General features: G+C 55.5%; 2 protein-coding genes across 11 annotated transcripts in view; one reads left to right on the top strand and one right to left on the bottom strand.

Annotated features, from left to right (window-relative positions):
* Nucleotides 1-363: 363 nt before the first annotated feature.
* Nucleotides 364-18,869, top strand: ARHGEF40 (Rho guanine nucleotide exchange factor 40). Of its 6 annotated transcripts, none has more exons than XM_036880632.2 (24): nucleotides 364-710; nucleotides 3,544-3,741; nucleotides 4,360-5,602; nucleotides 5,740-5,907; nucleotides 6,048-6,168; nucleotides 6,722-6,818; nucleotides 6,927-7,007; nucleotides 7,116-7,232; nucleotides 8,122-8,217; nucleotides 8,325-8,440; nucleotides 8,699-8,825; nucleotides 10,390-10,512; nucleotides 10,618-10,761; nucleotides 11,264-11,874; nucleotides 11,999-12,233; nucleotides 12,556-12,642; nucleotides 13,225-13,440; nucleotides 14,119-14,289; nucleotides 15,063-15,240; nucleotides 16,045-16,149; nucleotides 16,358-16,501; nucleotides 17,007-17,131; nucleotides 17,523-17,569; nucleotides 17,806-18,869. In XM_036880632.2, exons 1-23 carry the CDS (start codon nucleotides 648-650, stop codon nucleotides 17,562-17,564), a joined length of 4,608 nt encoding a protein of 1,535 aa, XP_036736527.2. In that variant the 5' UTR covers nucleotides 364-647; the 3' UTR covers nucleotides 17,565-17,569; nucleotides 17,806-18,869. The 6 variants fall into 6 exon arrangements, with proteins under 6 accessions (XP_036736527.2, XP_036736526.2, XP_057344600.1 ...); XM_036880631.2 differs by having other exon boundaries at nucleotides 17,508-17,569; XM_057488616.1 differs by lacking the exon at nucleotides 364-710 and adding an exon at nucleotides 719-1,063 and having other exon boundaries at nucleotides 17,001-17,131; nucleotides 17,508-17,569.
* The window catches only part of ZNF219 (zinc finger protein 219), a 14,273-nt gene continuing 12,652 nt past the window's right edge, over nucleotides 18,706-20,326 (bottom strand). For all 5 annotated transcript variants that reach the window (XM_036880640.2, XM_036880637.2, XM_036880641.2 and 2 more), the window contains exons 4-5: nucleotides 20,002-20,133; nucleotides 18,706-19,771 (exon numbers count right to left, since the gene is read on the bottom strand). In XM_036880640.2, the coding sequence (XP_036736535.2) occupies nucleotides 19,167-19,771; nucleotides 20,002-20,133 (737 nt within the window). In that variant the 3' untranslated portion in view covers nucleotides 18,706-19,166. The remainder of the gene's footprint in view (nucleotides 19,772-20,001; nucleotides 20,134-20,326) is intronic.

The following is a 20,326-nucleotide window of genomic DNA, read 5'->3' as shown; positions in this document are numbered from 1 at the left end:
TCTACGGCGTCAGATGCCGCCATGAGCCCTAGCGGCCCTGGGAAACTATCGCCACCCCACAAAGAGGAAGGGTTTGGCATCCTGTATCGAATCCTGGGGTCTGACTGGAATCTGGTGCCTTTCCTCCGCTAGCCGAAAAGGGAAAGATGGATGCACAGGCGAAAGGGCAGCGAGGAAAGAACTTCGAAAACGTCAGCCGAAGCGCACGCCCCTACAGGAGGATCCTGATCCCGGGATCCTGCCCCCGTCAGCCACAACGTCCACCCCCTAAATCCAAGCCTTCGCCGCTCCCTAATTCCCCCGCGCTCCCGCCCTCCCAGGCCTCACAGAGGCGCCCATTGTCGGAACCCGAAGGCTCGAGGCCGGAGGAGATGGGAGGGGAAAGAGGAGGCCGGACAAGCCCCTGGAGGCTGGAAGGAGACCCCTGACTTTTCCGCCCTCCGCTCCCCTCGGGACGGCAGGGGCCTGCGGGGGTCTCTTCTGAGTCCCAGGTGCTGCCGAAGACTGGCAACCGAGGGGAGAAGAAGTTCTCAGGCGAGTTAGAGACAGGAGGCTTCCGGCCGCCAAACCACCCCAAGTCCTAGGCTGGGGACCCCAGGGAAATCACACAAGCCCAACCCCTGGAGCCCCTTGCGGAGGCTAAACTGATGCCGCACGGAGCGAGGCGGGAGCGGGAAAAGGGGCATCCTCGGTGGGGCGGGCGTCCGAGGGTCAGTGTCGGGGCTACCCACTGGAGGGTGCGGCGGAGAGGAGGGTTGCGGGAGAGGTGGCAGATCGGCTAGGAGAGTGGGGGGAGCCGCGGAGAGGCTGCGCGCGGGAGAGGGGCTCCCGGCAGGGGCGCCGGCGGAGGGGCGGAAGCGGGCGCTGCGGGGCGGGGCGGGGCGGCCGTCTCAGCCCTCCCTGGCGGGGCCCCGCGGCCTGGGAGCCCGGGCGGGCCGAGCCGCCACCGCGGCCGGAGCTGCCCCCTAGCCAGACCCGGCGAGACGTGAGCGGCGGGAGGGAGGCGGCGGCGCTCCCGGCCCCGCCCGCCCGAGCGCTGGACGCGGCCCCGCGCCGAGCCATGGTGAGTCCCGCGTCGCGGCCCCGGTGTCCCCTCCGCCTTCGCGCCACCTGCTGCGGGCCCTCTGCTGCGGTGGCCCCTGCCTGCCGTGGACTGTTGAGCACTCCTGGGACTCTCCTCCCTCCCATCTCCCCTTCTTCGCCTTGATCTGTCGGCCGGCCCCACTGGCTGGCTCTGCCTGCCCGGGTATTCCCTCACCCGTTCTTTCTTCCTCCCCCACCCTCCCTTTGGTCTCTCTCATAGTCCACACACCTCCCCTGCTCTCCTCTGGCATGACCCGTGCCCTTCTTTGCAGGATCTTCCTCCCCCATCCCGGTCCCAGCTCCCTACCCGCAGGAGATCCCTGCGGGTGTGCTGCAATGGGCCGGCCTGGGTCATGAGAACTGACCTGTCTGGAACCACCATTTTCCATCCCAGTCCCCAGCCCGGTGAGCCGGGCCCACCCATCCGGCCCTGGGGGACCGGCCAGCTGTGGCTGGGCTGGGGCCAGGGACATGGCCAAAGAGGGAAATTCCTTCAGGGAAAAGAGGGGCTGCCTCAGGATAATGGACAGAGTGGGGAGGAGGATCTCATAGTGCCAGGGGGCGTGACGCTGCCGGAGCATACGGGTGAGGGGAGAGGGAGAGTGCCTGGAACTCACGCTGCAGGGAAGAGCAGCACTGTCTCAGAGCACCCCCGTAAGCAGAGGGCAGGGAGCACAGGCGGGAGCTTCCTGCTGGGAGTAGGGGACTCTGGCGGCAGCGACTCAGGACACAAGAAGCTGGAGGGCACTGTTAAGGGAAGCCCGTATCAACAGGAGTGGCCCCTCATCCTGGGAACTTTCACTCCAGAAGTACTCTCTGAAGAGTCACTGCAGAGCGAGCACTGCCAGAGAGAGTGCCCGCTGCAGGAGGCCTGGAGATGGGGGTGGGGACACGGCCTAGGGGGCCTCGCTGCAGAGAATGGAGGAAGGGGAGAGGCCTTGACGGGGGCGCTCACTGCAGAGAGTGGAGGGGGGTGGGAGGAGCATTGCCCCGGCTGCTCCTCTACCAAAGGAGGGCACCCCCAGAGAGGGAGGCTGGAGCACGAAAAAAAGAGGAACTGAGCCAGGGAGAGCTGACTCAGCCTCTCTAGTCTTCTCTTTGGTCCCGGCCGGCTAGAGACCCGGTCTCTCTGCTCCAACCCGCGCCTCCCACCCCAGACCCCTCCTCCCCTCCTGCCGCTGCCGTTTCCTGTGGCTGAGACTCACGCTCAACCATGAGCTCACCGCCCCTAATGGGTTGCAGCTGCCTCGCAGCTCAAGCGCTAGCTCCCCCCTCCTGGCCTGCGAATGGACAGCCCTCTCTGCCTCTCCTCCGCCCACGCTCACAGCGCTGGCCGGGGCCCGGGAACACTGGGGGGTCTGTCTGCTCGCCCACACACCTTGGGCCGGGTCTCTGTGCTGACGCACTAAATGTCCCTCTCTGGAGTGGCTGCCCTAGTTTCTCAGAGGGTCGGGTCCGACAGGCAACTAGCAAGAGGAACCGTTCCTAAGTAAAATACGCAGTCTTGTGTTCAAGAGCAAAAAGGCAGAGCTGGCGGGGGTGGGGGTGGTAGGGAACTAGATGAACATTGCATCCCCTTGCTCACTTACTGCAAAGAAATGTGATAAAATGACTTAAGAGCCATCTTGAAAGAAGTTTACAAAGAAATAGCCTAAGGCGTGGTTGTTCAGGTTATGGCTTGGAGAAAGCTATCCCATTGGCAAGTCCAGGGGAGCTGGGCCGAGTCTTTAATGGCTCCAGGTGCAGGTTGGCAGAGAGGTCCTACTGGAATCAGAAAATACTAACCGTCAAGCCTCCTCCTCCCTTCCTACATGTTCCTTTTATGACTTTTTCCTTTTCAGCTGCCCCCACCCAGTTCCTTGTAACCCAATTCCTTGTAACCCAATTCCACATACTCTGGGAAAGGGTGATTACTTTAGAGCCACTCTGGGAGAGGGGTGTGGGTTGCTAGAAAGACTGAAGACGCCCCTTCAGTCCTTCCTGCCCAATGACCACCTCCACAGTCTGACTGTGCCTGGTTGGTGGCACCTCCACTTAAAACGGGAGTTCCAGGTGTGGAGAGGCCTGTAGGGTAACTGTAGGAAAACTAACCACCCTCCAGGGCTCTCCACCATCAGTTAAGTCTTCTGATGGCCCAGGAACCTGCCTCCTGAGGATGGCCTATGCAGTCAACCCCATTCACAAGAACCAGAGACAGCTCTGATCAGAGACATTCATGACAAATTCTCCAAAAGCCAAGGTCTCAAAGCTCAAGTATGGAGGGCACTACTAGGTCCATGCAGTCTGACTAGCACAGCCCCGCTGGGGCCCTCTCAGGCTCATTCAGCCAGCATTTCCTGAGTGCCCTCTGTGAGCACACCCTGTGCTCACAGTGTGACCCCCAGGGCATACAGCCAGCCCCATGCCAGGAGCCATGCTTGCGTGATCTCAGGATCTGCATTCTGGTCTTGTCTTTCTCAGGAGCCTGAGCCAGTGGAGGACTGTGTGCAGAGCACACTTGCCGCCTTATACCCACCCTTTGAGGCAACAGCCCCCACACTGTTGGGCCAGGTGTTCCAGGTGGTGGAGAGGACCTATCGGGAGGATGCACTGAGGTACACGCTGGACTTCTTGGTGCCTGCCAAGCACCTGCTTGCCAAGGTCCAGCAGGAAGCCTGTGTGAGTGTCCATGTATCTCTGTTCTATCTCCTCAAAGATCCACTGCCTCACTCCAGAGACTAGCCAGACTAATTTCTCCTGCCGCAGAGATACTACCTCCCTGACACTGATAAGCCCAGAAAGCAGAGACCACTCAGATACTAACACATGCACAGAAATTCATCTTTTCCAAATACTGACCCCTAAGAAACATCAACTGCCAAAGACCTTGACCCCCCCCAGACCCAATTCCAGATATTTCCCCCTTCACTCCAATTTTTCAAGATACTTGTTCCCCCAGACATGACTCAACAGAGATCCTTCACTTCTACAGGTATAAAGACCCCTTAAGAGTCTCTTACTCCTCCAAGAGAATGGCAGCTGCTGACCATGTCATTGTAATGACTCAGTTCACCCTCCCACACATGGATCTTGCTTCCTAGAGAAGCGGTCTACACCAGAAAACTAACCAGTCCCTGTCCCTTCCTTTGCCACATGAACACCTAAGATATCTCCCAGCTCCCCTGGAATCACAACCCACCAGGCATAAGGCCAGCCCTGCCTAGGTGGTCCCATTCTAACTGCCCCCTTCTGGTTTCATCAGCAGAGGCCTGAGCAGTCTCCCACCTCTCTCCCCAGGCCCAGTACAGTGGTTTCCTCTTCTGCCATGAGGGTTGGCCCCTCTGCTTGCATGAGCAGGTGGTGGTGCAGCTAGCAGCCCTGCCCTGGCAGCTGCTGCGCCCAGGAGACTTCTACCTGCAAGTGGTGCCCTCTGCAGCCCAAGCACCCCGCCTGGCACTCAAGTGCCTGGCTCCAGGGGGTGGCCGGGTGCAGGAGCTGCCTGTGCCCAATGAGGCCTGTGCCTACCTGTTCACACCTGAGTGGCTACAGGGCATCAATAAGGACCGGCCAACAGGTCACCTCAGTACCTGTCTACTGTCTGCGCCCTCTGGGATTCAGCGGCTGCCCTGGGCCGAGCTCATCTGCCCACGATTTGTGCAAAAAGAGGGCCTCATGGTTGGACATCAGCCAAGCATGCTGCCCCCAGAACTGCCGTCTGGACCGCCAGGACTCCCCAGCCCTCCACTTGCAGAGGAGGCCCTGGGCACCCGGAGTCCTGGGGATGGGCACAACGCCCCTGCTGAAGGACCTGAGGGCGAATATGTGGAGCTGCTGGAGGTGACGCTGCCTGTGAGGGGGAGCCCCATGGATGCTGAGGGCTCCTCGGGCGTCTCCAGGACTCGGACAGTACCCACCCGAAAAGGTGCTGGAGGGAAAGGCCGGCACCGAAGACACCGGGCTTGGATGCACCAGAAGGGTCTGGGCACTCAAGACCAGGATGGGGCACGCCCGCCCGGTGAGGGGACCAGCACAGGAGCCTCCCCTGGGCCTCCCCCTGGAGCTGAGGCTCTCCCAGAGGCAGCGTCCCTGGACGTATCTGAGTCCCCAGGAGAGGCACTGCGGGAATCCTCTGAATCTTGCCCCATGAGGCCAGGAGAGGTCAGGGGAGGAGCAGGCCAAGGCACTGAAGGACCACCTGGCACTCCTCGGAGAACAGGCAAAGGAAACAGGAGAAAGAAGCGAGCTGCAGGCAGAGGGGCTCTAATCCGAGGAGGGGACAGTGCCCCACTGAGGGGGGACAAAGAAGAGACTGACTACCAGGAAACTCTTGTCAGTCTGCCCCCACCAAATGAGCACAAACTTCCAGGATGCAGCCTGGTTAAGGAGGAGCATGAAGGCCTGGGGACACCAGAGTCTGAGCTGAAAGAAGAGCTCAACCCAGAAGATGAAAAAGAGCCTCGGCCCCCAGAAACATGTGGGTGCCTAGAAGAAATGGCCAGAGAGAAAGAGCAGGAGGCACCCAACGTGGTGGGCACAGCAGGTGAGATGACACGGAGGCTGGCAGGGCAAGGGCCAGTGTAGGTTGGACCTAGGGCAGGGGGCTGGAAGAGGAGCTAGGAGCAGAATAGGCAGAACCATCCTCACCTCCGGCCCATAGGTCTGCCTCTGTCTGTGCAGGACTCTCCGGTCCAGAAGGGTTCCTGTTGGACCCCCCAGCACCACCCCTGGAGACTCTGCAGGAATTAGAAGGGGGCAGCATCCTGGAAGAGGCCCCTCCAGTCCCCATCACTGATGACACAGCTATAGCTTGGGACTTGATGGCATCTGGATTCCTTGTCTTGACTGGTCAGTGAGCATCAGTGGTTGAAGGGAAGTGGGTCAAGGAAGAGAAGCCATCAGGGTGGGCTGCAGAGGGAGGCAGGGTGGGTGGTAGGTAGCCAAGGCCTGCCCCCAGCCAGGACAGCCTGGCCATTTTGTGTCCTCAGGAGGGGTGGACCAGAGTGGGCGAGCTCTGCTGACCATTACCCCACCGTGCCCTCCCGAGGAGTCCCTACCCTCCCAAGACATGCTGATCACTGCTCTTCGTTACTTCCACTCACTGCTCAGGTAACCAAGGCCCAGCACTGGCACCCTGGACATTAACCTCCTGAGTCATGAGGACCCTGACCTCTAGGACACCTGCTTCTTCATCCCTCAGATTTTCAAGTCATTGACTTTTGATCTTACTGACCCCTGACCTCTAGAATATCTTCATCAATCTTTAAAATCCAAAGTGATGGCTTTCAATATCCTAAGACACTACTTAGATTATCAGGATATTGATTCACTCATTCAACAACTATTTATTGAGCACCAAGAAGTAGGCACCATGCTAAGTGCTGGCATTAAATTCATACTCTTCCAGAGCGCAAAATTCTTAACCTTCCAGATCCAGGTCTCATGAATGTAGACTCCTGATTGCTAGGTCACTGTCTCTTAGACACATACCCAGACTTTGTCTCTGCCCATTTCCTCCCAGATGTACCAGGAACTAACTTATCCTGAGGTCTAGTAACACTAAAACCAGATCCTGTGCTACTATCCCCACTGCGCAAGCGTGCACACACACACACGCACGCACTCACTCACTCAGCATTCTTAGCTCCTCCTGCCCCCACAGGCCTGATCTACAGATACTGGGGCTGTCCATCCTGCTGGACCTTCGCAAGGCACCCCCACTGCCTCCAGCACTCATTCCTGCCCTGAGTCAACTTCAGGTAACCAACCCCTTGAACAGGTACTTCTCCTGAGCGTAACTCTTCCCTACTGGCCATTCCAGGCCATCAAATTGCCCACAGTTTAGGGTTATTCTTCTCTGCTGTCAGGACTCAGGAGACCGTCCCCTCACTGAGAGGCTGCTGCTTCTCACTCATCATGATCCTCCGATCGAATTGCACGGATTTCAGGTTTGAGCTCCTCACCCACTCCTCAAGCCCCTCAGTAGTGGAGAGAGAAGAGCCTGGTCCCTGAGACCGTGCCCACATTGAAAACCATCTGCCTTCTCATGTCTGCAGGGTGCTGAGGTGCTGTCAGAGAATGATCTGCAAAGAGTGGCCAAGCCAGAGGAGCTGCAGTGGGACTTGGGAGGTCACAGGGTCCCCTGCCCCAGCCAGTGGGTAGAGACACACCAGGTAAGCTTCCCCCCTCCCACCCAGGACACAGGGAGTCAGGAATTACCCAGCTGAGAACATTCTAGAGGAGAGGGCAGATCTGAGACGTGGCCATGGGGTTAGGAAAGAGTGATTTCCTTTCCATTCAATTCAGCAAGTATTTATGGCTCACAAACCATGAACAAAATACCGTGCATGTACCATGGGTTACTTGGGATATGAGAGGAATTAAATTAAATTAATTCTGAACATGACATCAAGTAGCATATGATTTTTGCTGGGGGATAATTGAGAAGCTACTGGAGAAGAGTGTAAGATAATGTCACCTCAGTTCTGGAAAGAGCTGAGAGTCAGGAAGGCTGGTTCTCGTTCCATGTGACTTTGGACAAGTTTCTGTACCCCATTTCTGGAGATGGTGCCTTTTCTGTACCTGCTTCTGCACTAACATCCAGGCCTCGGGCTCCTCACCCACAAAATACACCAATTGTGATATCATCTGAGTCTATGAACCTAAGTGTGTAAGTATTCAAAAAGAGATGTAACATGATCTGAGCTGAGTATTAAAGGGGTTCTGTAACATGGTCTCTAAGTTATGCATCAAAGAGGAAGGGGATCTAAATAGGCAGAGAGAAGGGTTTCATAGGGTAAAAACCTAATGCAGACAGAGGAAAAGGAGGCTTTTTATGAAGCTGTATAATATGCCAGACTTTATCTTTAAACCTCATAAAATCCTGTGTGTCTTATCTTGACTTTATAGTTGAGGAAACTGAGGTTCATAGAGGTTTCTGGACCTGCACAAGGTATTAACAAATAGTATGCTGGCATTGCCTGTGTAAAAGTCTCCACCCTAGGGCTTAGGCTCCTAATCCTCAGCTCTGTCCTCGGACTTAATCCCATGCCTGTGTTTCAGCAAGCAGCAAGGCTGTGCCATCTGTGTCATGGTGTGCTGGGCTCCATTCAGCAAGCCATCAAGGAGCTGGAGGGCACAGCAGAGCCAGAGGGAGGGGTATGCAATGAGATGGGACCACCTGGGATGGGGTGGGGTAGGGCAGGGTGGGACTGGGCTGGGGGCTCTCTGCTGGAACCTCAACTGTGAATACTCCCTGCCCCCAGGAGGCCATAGGAATGCCTGAGCCCCTCCAGAAGGTGCTGGCAGATCCCCGGCTGACGGAGCTGCAGAGGGACGGGGGAGCCATCCTGATGAGGCTGCGCTCCACCCACAGCAGCAAGTACGGGGGACTAGGTCATGCCTTTCTGCTTATATATCATAACTCTCACAACATCCCTAGGTGCTGGTTATGATTACAAGTGGGGATTTGGAGGATCAGAAATGTTAGATGTCCTGGCCAAGGTTAGTCAGTAAATGAGAGTCAGGGTTCAAATCCAGGCCCTTACGCTGACCCAAGATGCCTGCTGCCTCTCATGTTGGCATGGGGCGCAAGGAGCATGACAAGGCCAGGAGTTCACTCTGCCTCCTCCTTCCCCAGGCTGGAGGGCCCAGGCCCAGCCACACTGTATCAGGAGGTGGATGAAGCCATTCACCAGCTCGTGCGCCTCTCCAACCTGCATGTGCAACAGCAGGAGCGCCGGCAGCGACAGCACCAACTCCAGCAGGTGAGCCAGGACCCCCACATGCCTCTCCCTCGGACAGGGAGCCTGTCCTGTAGCACCCCCTTTTCCACTGACGCCTACAGTTGATGGTGTTCTCCTAACCAGGCTTAGTTGAATGGCTCTCCCACTCACCGCACCTTCGGCCACAGTCAGCATGAGATTCCCTTACCGCATCTCAGCAGCAAGTAGAGAAGTCAGATCTCCCCTCCCCATTGTTGATATTTGATTCTTCCAGATTGTGAGAGATGCTTGGGTGCCCTTTGGGAATTCTTAGAAGAGTTGGTGGACTCTGGAGTGCCCATCTCCTTAGTTTAAACACAATAGGGTCTATTAATACCACCTCTTTAGCTATATTGCCACCCATGCTCCCTCAACTCCTATAGGGATGGCATCCCCCAAACCTGGGGCTGGCAAGGTCCCACCTCCCCCCATCTTGAAAGGAGAGGGGGAAAGAACCCAGTAAATGCCTTGGGAACCAGGATTCTTTGTGGGAAGATTTAGGGATAAGGCTGCTTCTCTACACATTGATTCTTCTCTCCTGGGGTTAAGAGCCCCATAGGGATTTGTTCTCTATCTTACCATGTGGGGTACCAGGGCCTTTGAAATATGACTGTTCCCCTTAGGCCCAAGTGTGGTGAGTGAGCACTTCATGGACCCACATGTGGGCATCAGGAGAAGGGTCATCTCAAGGTCAATGTCAAGGGGTGGAGGGAGGGCCCTCAGTTTTCTGGGGTTTCTACATATTGACTTCCTCCACCCCAGTATCCAAGGGGTTATATGTCTGTTTGCTCGCTTGCTTATTAGCTGTTTCCCATTTCAAAACCAATAGTATGCAGGATTTGGGGTCTAAAGTGCTCAACTTGAGTTCTAGCTCTGCTAGGACTGAGATGTTGGACCAATCTTGAAGCATCTCGAGTTCCCAAGTCCTCATCTGTAGAAGGAGGGGAATAAAAGCCCTTAGCTCACAAGGGTGCTAGGATTATCAAGTGAATTCAGCAAAGGACCGTTATTGTTGGCTCTGGTCATTAGGAACATCCCTCAGGCTGTCTCACTGCAGCTTCCAGCCTTTCCTCAGAGGAAAAACTTACCATCCCTTTTTAGTCAAATATCCCAGAACCAAAGTGAGCATCTCTAGAGCCCCCTACTAGGCAACTAGAGCTGGACACACACACACACAACCACCTCCTCCTGGCCATCTCTCCAAGCCTGGTCCCTAGGACCTCTGTCCACCCATCACTGGGCTTGGTGAATATGAAATTTCTCCTGGCCCTTGGTTACCCAGGTGATCCTCATCCTGCTTCAGGCTAATCCCTCAAAGCTTCCTGCCAGCTCCAAGTCCCCTTCATCCTGTGCTTTAACCAAGATGTCTTACTCACTTTCTCAACTGACCCTTATAGAAACTACCACCACTGACTGCTATCATTTCCCCTTTACAGCTGAGATGAAAAGACTGCCCAGGGTTCTATGGCTGGGGTGGTGGGGCTGGAACTGGATCTCAGCATGTCTTCCCACTGCCTGGCCTCCTTCTCCCTTACAGCCCCACTCCCACCCCATCTGTCTGCCTCAGGTGCTGCAGTGGCTCTCGGGCCCAGGGGAGAAGCAGCTGGTGAGCTTTGCCATGCCAGGGGACTCGTTGTCTGCCCTGCAGGAGACAGAGCTACGATTCCGGGTTTTCAGTGCTGAGGTCCAGGTGAGACAAGGGACAGGGGCAGGTGAGATGGGGCACACAGGGAGGGAGGGGGAGACTGACTGCGACTGAGGAGGACCAGGTCTGAACGCAGCCTCCCTTCTCCAGGAGCACCTGGCCCAGGCACGGCAGGCCCTGGCCCTGGAGGAGGACACCACCTCCCAGAAAGTTCTGGATATCTTTGAACAGCGGCTGGAGCAAGTTGAGAGTGGCCTCCATCGGGCCCTGCGGCTACAGCGCTTCTTCCAGCAGGTGTGTGCAGAGCCTCTTCCTTCTGTGCCCACCATTGCCTTTCTTCTGCCTGGAGAGGCTGACCAGGTAGTTGTTAAAAACAGGGACTCAGGAGGCCATCTCATTGGCTTTGACTCTTGGCTCTGCCACCTACTTGCTGAATGACCTTGACAAGGTAGTAAACTTGAGCATGCTTCTGTAGGCACCCACCTCGCAGGGCTGCCATGAGGATGATGTAGGTAGGCAGTATGAAACAAGCACTTAACCCAGTGCCTGCCACTCATAAATCCTATATAAAAATTAGCTGTTCTTTCATCAAGGCTCCTCTGCCTTTAAACCAGCTCTAAGTGATGTGGTTGGGCAGTGATGCTGGGACAGTGAGGGAGGGGTTCTGAGAGGACTGGAGAGGATGATGGGCACTGGGAAACCATCAGCAAAGAGGACAGGAGCTGTCATCAGGCAGCGTGTGCACAGCACGGACCTCACCTTCCTCTCCCCATTTCCACCCCCTTTGTCCTGGTAGGCACATGAATGGGTGGATGAAGGTTCGGCCCAGCTGGCAGGAGTGGGGCCAGGTCGGGAGGCAGTGCTGGCAGCCCTTGCTCTGCGCCGGGCCCCGGAGCCCAGCGCTGGCACCTTCCAGGAGATGCGGGCCCTGGCCCTGGACCTCGGCAGCCCGGCAGCCCTGCGAGAATGGGGCCATTGCCGAGCCCGCTGCCAAGAACTGGAGAGGAGGATTCAGCAGCAGCTGGGAGAGGAGGCGAGTCCTCGGGGCCACCGGCGACAACGGGCAGACAGTACCAGCAGTGGAGGGACCCAGCAAGGTCCCCACAGCCCCTCACCTAGCCTCAGCTCCCTACTGCTCCCCAACAGCCCTGGGCCACGGGCAGCCCCATCCCATTGCTCCCTGGCCCCATGTGGGGAGGACTGTGAGGAAGAGGGTCCTGAGCCTGTTCCAGAAGCAGAGGACAAGCCACCAAGGACTGTGTTGATCCGTGGCCTGGAAGTCACCAGCACTGAGGTGGTAGACAGAACATGCTCACCCCGGGAACATGTGCTGCTGGGCCGGGCCGGGGGGCCAGACGGGCCCTGGGGAGTAGGCACCCCCCGGATGGAGCGCAAGCGGAACATCAGGTGAGAGCCCAGTCCAGTTGGTGCCCAAGAGGAGGGTCCAACTGCCCAGCAGGAAAAGACTACTACATTGTGGGGCGGTGCCTCCCTGCTATGCCCCGACCTTCTCTGCCCCTTGTACCTGCAGTGCCCAGCAGCGTTTGGTGTCTGAGCTGATTGCCTGTGAGCAGGAGTACGTGGCCGCCCTGAGTGAGCCAGTGCCGCCCCCTGGGCCTGAGCTGACCCCTGAGCTTCGGGGCACCTGGGCCGCTGCTCTGAGCGCCCGGGAGAGGCTTCGCAGCTTCCATCGGACGCATTTTCTGCGGGAGCTTCAGGGCTGCGCCACCCACCCCCTGCGCATTGGGGCCTGCTTCCTTCGTAATGTGAGTGACCCCCTCAAACTTCCTCCAGGTCCTCTCCTTTTCTGTGTTTCAGGCCCATCCATTTGTCCCTCCTTCTCAGTATCCATCCCCCCTCCTAAAATGTGTGGTCGAAGACTCTGGGCCACTCTGGAGCCACACAGCCTCTGTGTGCCCATCCTCAAGGGCTGCCTGGCCTTCACTCTCTCCTGGAGCCTGTCAGCCCCTGGATGGAACAAGTGACCTGCCCATCCTCTGGGCTATAGTGAGGATGGGGAGGGAGTTAGGGGAAGACTTGTCTCTGAGACCTCGCCAGGGATGCCTTACCTCTTACCTATTGGCACAGGGGGACCAGTTCAGCCTTTACGCCCAGTATGTGAAGCACCAGCACAAACTAGAGAATGGTCTGGCCCCACTCAGCCCACCAGCCAAGGTAAACCTTCCCTCCAAACTCCGTGAGAAGGGGAGAGGGGAGGGGCCAAGAAGACCTAAAACACACACAGCCTCAAAATCTCTCAGGGAAAATAAGCTTTTCTGGATGTGTCCAGGAATATCCCAGAATTGGTAAGGGTGGGACAAGCACAGGAGTGGGAGCCAGGTAAGACTGGGTTCTTATCCAGTCCACCTGAAAAGACTCTGGGCAAGTTTTGATTCCTCTGGTCCTCTTGTTTTTATATTTGGTGAATGGGGGCAATATTCACTATATACAGCTTGCAGATTGCTCTGAGCATCAAAAGACCTTACATCAAAAGATGTGTAAGTGCCTTCAAAAGTTAAAAGCCAGAGAATAAAAGGAGCTATATGTCATCCTCCTCCATTCCTCTTCAAGATATATAGAGGATGATTGAATCTCCCCCATCTGCTTCTTTCTGGGGGAAGACTTTTCACCTGACCTTTGGGATTATCTGGGCTTCATCTACCCCCAAAACCCTGGAGTACCACCCATCTTCCCCGCAGAGCTCAGCCCCCATCAGCTCCAGCCCCTGCCCTCATCTCTGTCTCCTCCCCAACCTAGGGGTCCACGGAAGGTGGCTCTGTCCTGCCCCGGGCCCTGCATCAGCCCCTGGAGCAGCTGGCTCGGTATGGACGGCTCCTGGAGGAGCTCCTGAGAGAAGCTGGGCCTGAGTTGAGTTCTGAGCGCCCGGCTCTTGGGGCTGCCGTGCAGCTGCTTCGGGAACAAGAGACCCGTGGTAGAGACCTGCTGGCAGTGGAGGCGGTGCGTGGCTGTGAGGTGAGGCCATGGCTCCAGCTGCTCCAAACTTCCTAGCCCTGTGACCCCAGCAGCAGTGTGGACTGGTAACAAGAGAACTAGCCTCAAGGTCAGAGGGCTCCAGGCCTCTAGATTCTAATCACGTGGATGGTCTTGTTTGAGTCACTGAATGTGACTGGGCCTCAGTTTCCTTATCTATAAAGAAGCTATGTCTTGCTCATCATTCCATGATCCTACATCTGCCTGTGCTTTCCTGTTCCTTTGCTTTTCTCCTGCATCTTAGCACCTAACACATACCTTATTATCCTCTACCAAGCCTCTTTCCAGCCCCGAAGTTCCAGAACAAGCAGGGAATCTCCCTCCTCTGTGATAGACCTCTTGTCCCCTTCAATTCTTTGCTGATTCTCTTCCTGGGGCAAATGGTGCTTTGGTCCCCGACATTCAAAGGCTTCCCCATGGGAGGCTGTCAGCCTTACTGTGCAAGGTGCCTTCCGTCTTCAGAGGTCAGAGCTGTGCTGCTAGGCCAGGTGTGTTGTGCATGATCACCAGTGGATGGAATGTGGGCTGAGAACTTCCCTGTTCCTAACCCCACCTGAGAACCAGTGCATTAGGCCCCTTGCCCTAAATACAATTTTTACTCCCCATAAAATATACACAAAAGGCTCCAGGGCCAATGACCTTTCCTTTTCCTTTCCCCAGACAGATCTGAAGGAGCAGGGACAGCTCCTGCATCGGGATCCTTTCACTGTCATTTGCGGCCGAAAGAAGTGCCTTCGCCATGTCTTTCTGTTTGAGCATCTCCTTCTGTTCAGCAAGCTCAAGGGCCCTGAGGGAGGGTCAGAGATTTTTGTTTACAAGCAGGCTTTTAAGGTATAATGCCTGAAACTGGGTGGGTGGGAAGGTACAGGACAGGAAGTCATGCTTTTCTTGAGAACTCAGAATGTTCTGGAAATTCACTCCCAACCCAGATTCAGAATCTGCATCATTGGCCTGTAATCAACCATCAGATTAGAGTGTCAGGTGATCAAAGTCCCTGACGTTGCCCTACTCCATGGGGTTTCCTTATCAGTCATACAGGAGATTCATGAGGCATTCAAGCCAGAATGTTCTTTTCCCCATTAAGAACATACACACCTTTTGAGTTAGGGGAGCTCCTTGGGAATGGGGAGAAAGGACACTATGTATATATATAGCTTAACTTGACTGAACCGAAGAGCCCAAGAAGAAGACCTTACTTTAGGGTAACAGCCTTGGTATCCAGATAAACATCAATAGAAACCTATAGTCCTAGATCAGGCAGTGTGGCATGATTCCAAGGGTTTCTAGACTTTGTCCTTCTACACTAGTTCCAGGTCTTCAGGGTGATGTACTGTATAGAGAAAAAGTCTAGGTTTGAGGTAACATAGACATGGGTCTGAACCCTTTTTCTCTAATAAGCAATGATAAGCTCTCAGGCATGTCTCTGGGCATTCCCTGCTGTAAATTATGGTTATGAAGACTAAATGTAGAGCACTTGGCACATGGTAGGTGTTGAGCAAACATTACAGAACACATACGAGATGCCAGGCTAAGTGTAGTCTTTTCCACGTGGTGCCATTAGGCAGGACACGCTCCTTCATCCTCTCTCCTCTGCTCTTTCTCAGACCGCTGACATGGGGCTAACAGAAAACATCGGGGACAGTGGGCAGTGCTTTGAGTTGTGGTTCCGGCGGCGGCGTGCACGAGAGGCATACACTCTTCAGGCAGCCTCCCCAGAGATCAAACTCAAGTGGACAAGTTCTATTGCTCAGCTGTTGTGGAGACAGGCAGCCCACAACAAGGGTACCGGGCAGAGCCAGGGCAGGATTGCCTGGGGTTAGGGTTATAGCAGAAGGTTAGCTGGAGAGTGTGGAGCCCATTCAGGAAAACAGAGTTTAGAATGGAAAAAAGGACAGTGACTTTTGAGAATATTCAAGATCTGATTTGAGAGAGACTGCTGGGATAGAAACTAGTCTAAGATGTACAGAAGGAAAGAGGAAGCTAACAAATTTCAAGGAAGCAAGAACAAATTTCAGGCTGGGCAAAAGGGAATGAGGGAGTGCTCACTGTATCTGAGTTCCAGAACTTCCTTGCTCTGTGATCTAGTTTTTCTGTGTTTTGTTTATGGAGAGGGAGGAGTTGTTTTTGCTTTTGTGTGTTGGCTTTCTTGTAATTCTCTGAACCTCATTCCATTCATTTGAAAAATGGAAAGTAATAGCTACATTTTAGTGTGATAGGAAGGATTCAATAAGGTGATCTATATGGAAGCACTTGATAAACTGTAGAGGTCTGTGAAATGCAGGAGTTGTGCTTAATGCTCAAGAAGAAGGGAGGAAGGTATTAGCAGAGAAGTTGAGCAGCTGGAATACCAAATGGGCAGGATGCAACATAAAGGAGAGAAGAGACAGATGTCTGAGGAGGAAGTCAAGAACCACCACCATCCTCCATGTCGTGACAGTCAACAGAAAGAGTAACAAGAGATATCAGGGGAATGAAAAGGAGGAGTGAGAGCTGGGAAGGCACAAAAGGGAGTCTACCATGGCAGTGCTAGGGGCTGGGGCAGAGGAGGGGCCGCAGGAGATTGGTGACAGGGTCTCTGTTCCCTAGAGCTCCGAGTGCAGCAGATGGTCTCCATGGGCATCGGGAACAAACCCTTCCTGGACATCAAGTCCCTTGGGGAGCGGACGCTCAGTGCCTTGCTCACTGGAAGAGGTGAGAGCCGGTGTGCTGGGGGGTGGCCCCCAGAATCCAAGACTCGAGTGGGGAGACATGGTGGAGAGTAAGGAAAGGCAATAAATGGATATGTCTTCTCGGAAACTGTGGGGCTAAGTGGGAGGCCCTCTATGAGACTGAGGGTGATTTCAGGGAGCCAGGAAGGCTTTCCCACACCAGCACCCCACCACTCACCCAATCTCTGCAGCCGCCCGAACCCGGGCCTCCGTGGCCGTGTCATCCTTTGAGCATACTGGCCCCTCCCTCCCTGGCCTCTCGCCGGGAGCCTGCTCCCTGCCTGCCCGCGTCGAGGAGGAGGCCTGGGATCTGGACGTCAAGCAAATTTCCCTGGGTGAGGCACCTCTCAAGGGTGGCTCCCAACAGCTGGGTCATGGTGGTGATGTTCAAGCTGCTTGCTGCTGAGCAATTCCTTTTTCTAGCCAAGTAGCCCAGTTGCCATGACAACTATGTACAGCTTCCTCATTGCTAAGAGCCTTCCATCTGGTTGCTATGGTAATGCTTACAGCAGCCTGTTGCTAAGAAGCACTTCCTCTGTACCTCTCTCTCTAGCTCTTCTTGGGTTTCTATGGAAACTGCCTCAGCTTCCTGTTGTACCCTCCTGGTTCACCACGGCAATATTTAGTTTCCTGTTGCTTCTTCCCTGGTTGCTCTAATGATGCTGCTGACAATTTCCTGCCTCTCAGTAGGGGGTTCTCTTGCAACTGGATTGCTATGGTGATTCGCAGCTTCCTATTGCTATGGAGCTTTTTCTTCCCTGATGGAGCAGCTTGATTGCTTGAGGTAATCTAGAGGGATTCTCTACCCTGCTCTTACCCTAGCTTTCCCTTCAGCCCCAGAAACACTTGACTCTTCTGGAGATGTGTCCCCAGGACCAAGAAACAGCCCCAGCCTGCAACCCCCCCACCCTGGGAGCAGCACTCCCACTCTGGCCAGTGGCGGCATCTTAGGGCTGTCCCAGCAGGTAAGTGCCTGCAGTAGGGCTGGTAATGGGGTGATCTCTTCAGCTATTTTCTGGGTGGGCTCTTCTGATCCTTCAACCCATGGTGGGGTGTAGGGGAGCCAGTAAGCTTGTGCTCCCCAGTGAGGTACGGGTTGGATATATTATCCAGTCTGCCTTTCTCTCCCCTAGGCCTAGCTGAGAGGCAACAAGGTCAAACTCCTTAGTAAGGAGCACAGTGCAAGAGTGGATGGAAAGGGAAGAATGCCAGCAGCCTGGTGTGGGTTTGGATAAATCAGCAAAACAGGAACTTTGGGGAAGAAAGAGAGGTGAACTGACAAGCTTGGGAGAGCAGGGAAACACAGGCAAGAGGTCATTTCTTAGCCTTTAAATTTACCAGCTTCTCTCCTCTCAGAGTCATTCCCGAGCCCTGAGTGACCCCACCACGCCTCTGTGACCTGAGTGAGTTAGCACCTCCTTTCCATCTTATCCAACACTCTTTCCCTCTTGCATGTTCCATCCTTCCTTTCCCCAGATGCTTGGGAGTTAGCTTCTCTCCTCTCCCTTTTCTTTCCTGGCTTCTAGAGAAGACCCAGAACTTGGCTACAGCCCTTCCTCTCAGCACATTTTGGGCTGGGATTGCAGTGGGACATAGTGGAGGGCTGGATGAGCACTGAATTTCTTCCCTCTGCTCCTAGACAGAGAAGCGGTCAAAGGACCAGCGTGTTTTCCTGCTACCACTTTATCTAACTGACCTCAGCCAGGTGCCTTCCTGCAGGAACCAGGTGTCCACACTTGCTCGCCTCCATACCCTGGAGGTGGGGAAATTATCCCTTGTCCAGTCCATCTTGGGCCACTGCAGACTTCAGGACACTGCTCTGTGTCAACCCTCCCTCAAGAGCCTGTGTTCAGTCCTTCCTACCCTGATTCTCCCTGAGAAGACTTATCTCTGCCAGGTCAACTATATCCTGGTGACTTCATTCTGGGCTGTCATAGGAAACAGAGCTATGCAAACCATTATGGGAGGGTGGGGCAGGGAATGGCAGACTTTATATATGTACTTACTGTTATTATAACACTATTGTTATATTAAATGTATTTACTCACACTTAGTCTCCCAAGAGCTAGAAGAGACCTCTGGGTTGAGGTGACACTAACTTGAACACTGCTCCTCATCCAACCATTAACTAAAACACAGAAAATAAAGCCAGACCTGTACCCCTTACCAGCCCAAAGCTGGGCCTGGGAGAATGTACCTCCTCCATAGCAGCTCCCACAGACCCAGGGACAGCACCCTTTGAAGCTCCTCCTCTTACTCTGCACCCACTTCTTGAGGTTGAGCTGGGCAGTTATGCTGGAATCCGGCACAGTCCAGCAGTTCTCAAAAGGAGTCTTCAGACCACAGCGCAGGAGAGTCCCCTAGGCTACTCCTTAAATATAATTCCTAGGTCCCACCCAAGAGCTACTGAAGTCTAAGCCTGAGAATAAAGGCCAAGATCCTGCATTTCTTACAAAGCTCTTTCGCTGATAAGTGAGTGCCTGAAGTGATGATTTCCTGAACAGAACAGCCCAAAAACAGGATGTAGACAGACACAGCGCCCTGTGCCTCAAGACACCTGTTTATTGGGGACACAACTCTGCGATAGGGATGACAGAAATCGTACCAAAAATAGCGACGTCTACAGGCCCCTGAAGGGGCTAGAAGGGTACAGTGCCCCCCACCCCCACCCATTGTACAAAAATAAACTCTCATGCCTATGGACCAGCAAAGACTGACAGAGTGGCTCCTCAACAGGGACATAACCCTCTCTGCCAGCCCTGGGACCCCGTTCTTTGATGCTTACCCCTGCCACTTCTAAGGCACTGTGACTCTCCCCTTGGCTGGGTGGGTACCGCCCGCCACCCTCCTATGCCCTCTGCCCCCTCCATCTCTGGTCCGCCTGGGGCTGGGATGTGGGTCCCACACTGCCCCCTGCTGGCTGCTCTACCCAACTACCTCTAGCGCTCCCCCGCCCCTGCGGGGTAAGCTCACTAAGCTAACCGCCCCTAAGAGGGCTCCCTACCGTTCCTGCCCCCCAAGCCCGGCCTCCGCCGAACGCGATAGCCCCGGGCCCTCCTCCCCTTCCTGCAGAGGACTCGGAGGGGTCTCTCCAGACAGTGCTCGGGCATAGGGCGGGGACGCGTCAGCCTGGGGCGGCCGGCGGCCCCGAGCCCTGCGGCTATGGTGCACTTGCAGGTGCAAAGCCATGAGCTCGGGGGCTCCAGTGGCGAAAGGGCAGAAGAGGCATCGGTGGAGGGCACCCCCCGGCCCAGCCTCGCCTCCCGGCCCCGCCCGCAGGGACAGGTCCAGGGGTTCGGCCTCACCGCCTCGCCCGTTGCGCAGGGTCCTCCCGGGGCTGGCGGGCTTCCTACGGGACCCAGGCGCGGCGCCGCTCGAAGGAGGCCGGGGGCTCTCCGCACCCTCCACCCAGGTAGCGGTCTGTGAAGCTGACTTGGCTCCCGACGACTGCGCTGAACCTCGGTGGGAAGGTGGCGGCGGCTCCGGGGGTGGCCCGGGGCCTGCACCGCTCCTCTGCTCCCGGTGGTGGCGCTGCAGGTGATACTTGAGCGAGCCAGATTGGGTGCCCGCATAGTCGCAGTGCGGACACTTGTAGGGACGCTCGCCTGGAGGGGGCGGGGTGGTGGCGACATTTCAATCCACGTTCGGACCACCTCTGAATCAGGAAAAAACACTGCCTCCCCCACTCGCTCTGATTTAATAAAGCACTTCCCAACGATCTCATCTGGCCAATCTGAAGGCTGCCAAACGTCAACTCCCAGGATTTCCCATAGCTCTCTCACCTCTCTTCTTCCCCATGCCCCATTTCCTCCCCATCCCAGGCTGCCCCCCTCACCTGTGTGCACTCGCAAGTGCACTTTGAGGTGATGCGCTGAGCGGAAAGATTTCCCACAGAAGGGGCAATCCTTGCCGGTGGCCCCCCGACCCCCTTCAGGCCGGGTCCCTCCAACTAACAGCCCATTTTCTTCTGCAATACACACATTAAGGGAAGTCAGAGGGGCCTTTGGCCCCAATCCTATCAGTGTCATGCACCCCCACATCCACTTCTTAGGATTCCTTTCCCTCTGGGCCCAGGAGAAACAGTATGCTTGGAGGACTCTGAAGGGTTGGATTTGTTGGGAGTTGAGCCTGCCCTTGTTAGGCGGTAAAGCCTCCAGAGG

The sequence above is a fragment of the Manis pentadactyla genome, chromosome 11 (assembly GCF_030020395.1).
Source record: "Manis pentadactyla isolate mManPen7 chromosome 11, mManPen7.hap1, whole genome shotgun sequence".
Lineage (NCBI taxonomy): Eukaryota > Metazoa > Chordata > Mammalia > Pholidota > Manidae > Manis > Manis pentadactyla.
Note: the sequence above shows the minus strand (reverse complement) of the source record. Positions and strands in the feature narration are given on the sequence as shown.

What these genes read in the sequence shown, in the direction of transcription:
- ARHGEF40 (XM_036880631.2), top strand. Translation starts at nt 648, where the DNA reads ATGCCGCACGGAGCGAGGCGGGAGCGGGAAAAGGGGCATCCTCGGTGG. An exon ending in AGGTCCAGCAGGAAGCCTGT is followed by an intron (nt 3,742 to 4,359) that starts GTGAGTGTCCAT and finishes CTCTCTCCCCAG; the next exon opens with GCCCAGTACAGTGGTTTCCT. An exon ending in ACAGGCAGCCCACAACAAGG is followed by an intron (nt 15,241 to 16,044) that starts GTACCGGGCAGA and finishes TCTGTTCCCTAG; the next exon opens with AGCTCCGAGTGCAGCAGATG.